The 6,000-nt window shown below is 38.9% G+C and overlaps 1 protein-coding gene across 2 annotated transcripts in view; it reads left to right on the forward strand.

Annotated features, from left to right (window-relative positions):
• fndc3a (fibronectin type III domain containing 3A) overlaps window positions 1–5,154 on the forward strand; it is a 378,322-nt gene extending 373,168 nt beyond the window's left edge. For both annotated transcript variants that reach the window (XM_039745857.1, XM_039745858.1), the window contains one exon: window positions 3,317–5,154. In XM_039745857.1, the coding sequence (XP_039601791.1) occupies window positions 3,317–3,631 (315 nt within the window). In that variant the 3' untranslated portion in view covers window positions 3,632–5,154. The remainder of the gene's footprint in view (window positions 1–3,316) is intronic.
• Window positions 5,155–6,000: the final 846 nt, after the last annotated feature.

Below are 6,000 nucleotides of genomic sequence, written 5' to 3' on the forward strand. Positions count from 1 at the left end.
GGTTAGGTAACCAGATATTGTGTTTGTAACATTTGCTTTCTTTTGTACAATTTCAGTATGTTTTTGTCAGTTAAAAAATGACTTGGCCTTTATTTTGCCTGCAGTGTCTTTTCTAAAAATAACTGATGTCTTTGTAATTTGTTGTTCCTACCGTCTTCTACTTTCTGCAACGGTACAAGATTTTTAATTATAGTGTAAAGCCAGACATAACACTCTGCATTTTAGCCTCATTTTAAGCCCAGTTTACAGCTGATTTTCGGAGTTGGCCCAGATTTAAGCCTCATCGACCATCTTCTCATGTGCAGCATGAGAAGGGGATGTGATGCCCGATTGCTTCTTACGATTGGGCTGTTGTACGATCTGGAAGAATTTCTGTTATATCAGAGATGAAGAGGTAATTGTGAGCTGATGAACATAACACTTAATATCACTTCCCCCCATAGATCATTGCAGATCACAACAAAGCTGATTTTCTGAAGTCACCATCAAATGATGACATTCATTGTGCAGTGACCACAAGTGAGTGTGCATCTGGTAACATTGATAACAACAGACATGGCACATAGGGAGCGCATTGCTGGACAGAGAACATGGTGACCGGGTTAACCAAGCTCTGGCAGTAAAACTCGTGCCTATGTGATGTAAAGTTGCATTGAATACTGCATTTGTCATGTTCATTTTAACCTTTTTTTGATTTCAGAAAGCTAAAAATCAAATAGCAACATACATACAACTAAATGACAAAATATCTTCAGAAATGTTTACTGAAAGAACCTAAAATAAACATACATGATAGTAAATTATATATCAGACGTGGACAAATTTGTTGGTCTCCTTACATCTCATTGAGAAAGTGCTGTATGCCTCCTGAAAAGTGATTACATGAAAAGTCATGGTCTCTTGTATACCTGCATACCTTTGACATGTCACACTTGCTTTGCTATACTTAATGACAAGAGATCAAGTGTTGCTTATTCTACAAAGATATTCAAAAATAACCCAGATGCATTTGTTGGTACCCTTACAAAAGATCATAAATAATTGGATTTATTTTAAATTGGAAGCACACATGTCTTCAATAGTGCAATCGGTCATTCAGCTGATTTATATGGAGAAAAGTTGTTGCTCTGCTGCTTGGTATCATCGTGTGTCCCACACTGAACATGGACCAGAGAGTGCAAAGAAGAGAGTTTTCTGAGGAGATAAGTAAGATAATTATAAACCAGCATGTTAAAGGCAAAGGCAGGCAGACCATCTCCAAGCAGCTTGATGTTCCTGTGACAACCATTGCAAATATTAAGAAGTTTAAGGTCCATGGGACGGTAGCCAACCTCCGTGGTCATGGCCGAAAGAGGACAATAGAACAGAGAATTGTAGGCAAAAAACCAAAGACAGTATTCAAAGAGATACTAGCTGAACCCTTCAATGTCTGATCACAACACCCACTGATTTTTGAGTGACATTTGGCTCGATGGAAGAATACTCGGGAGGACTCCACTGTTAAAACAAAAACATAAAGAAGCCAGACCAGATTTTGCAAAAATAGACACAATACTTTGGGAGAATGTCCTTTGGCTAGACGAGCCAAAAGTGGAGCTTTTTGGTGAGTCACATCAGCTCTGTGTCCACAGAAGGGAAAATGAATCTTTCAAAGTAAAGAACAGCATAACTACTGTGAATCATAGAGGAGGCTCACTTATGTTTTCAGGCTGTTTTGCTGCATCTGGCCTTGAGTCGGTGCAGGGAACAATGAAATCTCAAGACATTCTGGAGTGAAACATACTGCCCAATGTCAGAAAGCTGTGTCTCAGTCGCAGGTCATGGATCCTACAACAGAATAATAACCCAAAATCACACAGCTAACAGCATCTTAAACTAGCTAAAAACAAAATCATTGGACTATTATGAAGCAGCCTTCTGTGAGCCCTGATTTGAATCCTATGGGACATCTATGGAAAGAACTGAAACATGCAGTCTGGAGAAATTCCCCTTCAAACCTGACACAACTGAAGTAGTTTGCTCAGGATGACTGAGCCATATGATCCGTGGACAGGTACAGAAGTCTCAAAGAGAGCTCCACAAATCGCTTGTTTGCAGTGATTGCCTTTAAAGGTTGTACATATTAGGTGTGGACCTCTAAGGTGGGCAGGCACCACCACCCCAACCCGACACAGAGGCACACCTTCAAAGCGCACAGGGCTTTTTATTTTTCTTTTCCCTTGTGGGAAACACCTTCCCCTTTCCCCACAAGTCTAATACACAGTCCCAAGCACAAATACAGCACATTTAAACACAAATATTCACCTTTTCTCACTCCTTTCTTTCTCCTCCACTCCTCCTCTTTAAGCTTCGTTCTCCACCACCCGACTCTGGCTCCGGTTATTAGTGACTGCAGGCTTCTTTTATAATGCACCTGGATGTGCTCCAGGTACTTGATTATCTATTTCCGGTAACACTTTCAGCACCCCCTGGCAGCGCCCACGGATCCCAACAGGGCTTCACCAAACTCCAACTCCTATGAATTCTTGCAGGAGTCCTAGGCACTGCTGCAACCCAGGTGGGCTGCCATTTAGTGCTGCGCTGGAGGTAACGCTCTGGATATGCTGGCTGCCCCGGCCATCCGCCACATAGGTAATATTACAGTACGTTAAGGATCCCATCATTTACGTCCATGCCATTTTCTTTTGTGTTATTTTTTTAAATATTCTTTTGAATCCAAACTCTAAAGCAAAGTCTGATTTTTGCTAAATTTGTAGTAAACAATGATGGGTGCCAATGACTTTTGTCAATTTCAGTTTATTTCAGAGACAATTCTGGGTTCTTATTTTTTTGTGGAGATCTACCAACAAACTTGTCTGTATTTCATACTGTATATCCAATTCATTCTGTAAAATTGACTGTAAATGTTGTGTGTTCCCATCCATCCACGTGTCCAGTTACACCTTTTTCTTTTCTTTTTCTAAGAGCCAGCAGCACAGCTCTTTTCTTTGTTGGTATTTTGAGAAGCCTGTGGCCATATTGCAGAATGCCAGTGGGTTAGGCCTTCCATTGGGGCCTTGTACACTTTGTGTCGTGGTGGCATGTCAGTCGGACTGAACGTGCTTGTACAGTTTATTGACTCGATCGTTTCTGACCACGATTTCAAAAAGTTGAACAATGTATGCGTGGCATAAGGCTTGCCATCTTGAAAAAGTGACTACGTTTTCATTACAATGACCTTGCTGTTTATTATAGTGTCAAATATATTGAGTGTCAGCTGTCATTCTTTGACTTTAGGCCTGGCTAAGATGTTCATTTTATTCTCTTGTTTTTCCAGATTTATAAAGGACCAGCCACCTCGTTTCATGCTTCAGGGCTTCAGGCCAATTGTGAACATCGCTTCCGAGTATGCGCCATTCGACAGTGCCAAAACCCTCAGGGTAATCAGGACCTCATTGGGCCTTATAGTGCCACAGTGATACTCTCATCTCAGAAGACTGAACCGCCTGCCGGCACCCATAAAAACACTGTGGAAGTCACAAGGACAAAAAGCACTCTGAGCGACGAGCAGTGTGCGGCAGTAATTCTTGTGCTATTTGCTATCATATCCATTCTGATTGCCTTCGTCATCCAATACTTTGTTATTAAGTGATGAGCCTGCCAGCAACTGGCAAATGATATGCCTAAATCTTGTCCCATCATCTCTGCACCCCTAATCCACCCTGTTCCTTTTAATGATATTGTACTGTGATATGATTTCTATTGCTTTTAATACAACAGTGGCACACAATGCTCCGTCTTACTTCCGTCATGTTTCCTGCCATGTGTGTGAGTTTTAGTGGTTACAGACTCACAATAAAAGCTGACAGTTAGCCGGGAGAAGCCACAGTTGTGTAAGAAGGGCATTTGCATTAGTAGTCTTGGATTCTACTAGTCGTCTTGATCTGCAACCCAAATTCTAGTGAACTGCAGCTTGTCGGCACAAACTCGTAGTCCGATATAGCTGTACACGCTCGACTCCGGTCTGAACTCTAAACTAAGTCCGCAAGTGTAGCCATTTCCAAGGGCCTAATCATTTGGCCCTTTTTTTTGGTTGACAGAAAGGAAGACGTCCTGTTTTCATTCATGATGGAAGCAGTACGGCCGTGAAATTTGACTAGCTTTTCTTAAAGTGCCAGCATGGGATTTCTGTTACTTTAAAAACAGAGGACCTAAGAAATGAATCTGTAAAATAATAATAATAATGTATTGCAAAATACTTTACTTAGCACTTTCCAATCATTGAAGTCCAGAATGTGTTGAATTGTAAAAGTGAAAGTAACATTTCCTCTATTTTTGTAAGAAACTTGGACCTGTTTGTTAGGAGGCTGTGCCAGGGGCTTCAAAATGCTGTTTAAACTTTCATTTAGCTGCTTCAATCCAAACTATAAGTTTAGCACAAGATTTTTGAAGACTCCCTTGATTAAAACAAAACAAAAAAAAAAAGAGTACTTTGCACCTTGTATAAATCATTTGACTGCATGTTGTACTTGTGAAACAATAGGACACTTCAGGTGGTGTAAGCCTTAATGTGTATCGTGAGCTTGTTTCTCAGAATTAGTCCCACTGAGTCCTGTCTCTTGAAATCCTTCATCTCTCACGTCTCACGCGTATCCTGGAATCAACTTGTCTGACTCCTGACCTTCGTAGAATGTCTGCATACATAACAAGAAGCAGAGGCGAGTTTTTCTTAGACCTTCTTTTGTTTTTTTTTCACTAGAACTGTAATTCTGCCATCTCCCTTTTTTTGTCATTTGTTTTATTTTAGTTGCTATTGTTTATGTACTACAATTAAAGCTTTTATGTTTATTAATTTACATTGTTTTTGTTGAAATATTAACTGTACAAAACACTTTTTAATTCTCTTTAGGGATACGAATTAGCACACATTATATTTTTTGTTCATTTTTTTGTTTTAACTTTTCTGTCTTAAATAGAGAAAGAAAATCCCAGAGAATCGCAGTGATTTCCTGTCTCTGACGTGTTTACATGTACTTCCTTTAAAATCAGATATTGACACTTTGTGTATTGATACGTATTTGTCACACAGATGTTGAATGGGGCACAGTTATCTTCATGGAAGCACTCAGATTTGGTGCTGAGTCTGGCGGGTAGCAGATAAACGCGGCGGGTGTTCAGAGCCGTAAAAAAGGTGGCATGATAAGAGCAAGTGAGCAAGCAAGTGGATTCCTGTATGGTAAATAAGATAAGGTAATAAGATGACGCCCTACACTGGGCTCGGTTAGTCAAATTCAAATTCCTATTTTTGATAGTGCATCTGTAATTGTGCCATTAGAATATTCCCTCATGCAGGCTGCTGCTGAGGAGAAGAAAAAAAAATTTTATGTAATTTTAATGTTTGCGGTTACCTCATATACTGTACATTCCAAAAACAAAATCAAAAACTGCTATAAATACTACCAAACATATCACTTTAAAATTGTACAATGTCAAACTTCGTAATGAAAATTGTATAATCTCATAAATATGTATCTAAACTGTAATTCTATAGACATTATATCTAAAAGAAAAAAAGAAAAAGATCCATGCACAATAAAAGATCTATAATTCTTCTCTCTTGCCTTCCTGTATGGTTTTTAGAGTCTTACTAAAATTAAATTTTAATGTCTGTCTGTCCGTCTATCTATCAATCATATAGTTCTTTTCTATCTATCTGTGTGTTATGTAGTGTCAGCTGCCTATATATCTTTCCTATATAGCATCTTTACTATATAGTGCCTTTCCCTCATTCTTTAATTTTTGTGTTTCAGTGTTTTCTATTTACCTTCTTGTTACGAAATCCAAAATTTAAAAGGTTTTTAAAACGTAACCTATAATGAATTATCTTATAAGTGTTTAAAAGAGATATACATCTTCAGTTTCTCAAAGCCATAATTATTCAGCCAAGGCCCCCACCTTGATTTACATCAGAGCTGCAAATGATTTAATTCATGGCTTTTGGAAATTGTAAGTAACAACAAC

The sequence above is a fragment of the Polypterus senegalus genome, chromosome 2 (assembly GCF_016835505.1).
Source record: "Polypterus senegalus isolate Bchr_013 chromosome 2, ASM1683550v1, whole genome shotgun sequence".
NCBI classification, from domain to species: domain Eukaryota; kingdom Metazoa; phylum Chordata; class Cladistia; order Polypteriformes; family Polypteridae; genus Polypterus; species Polypterus senegalus.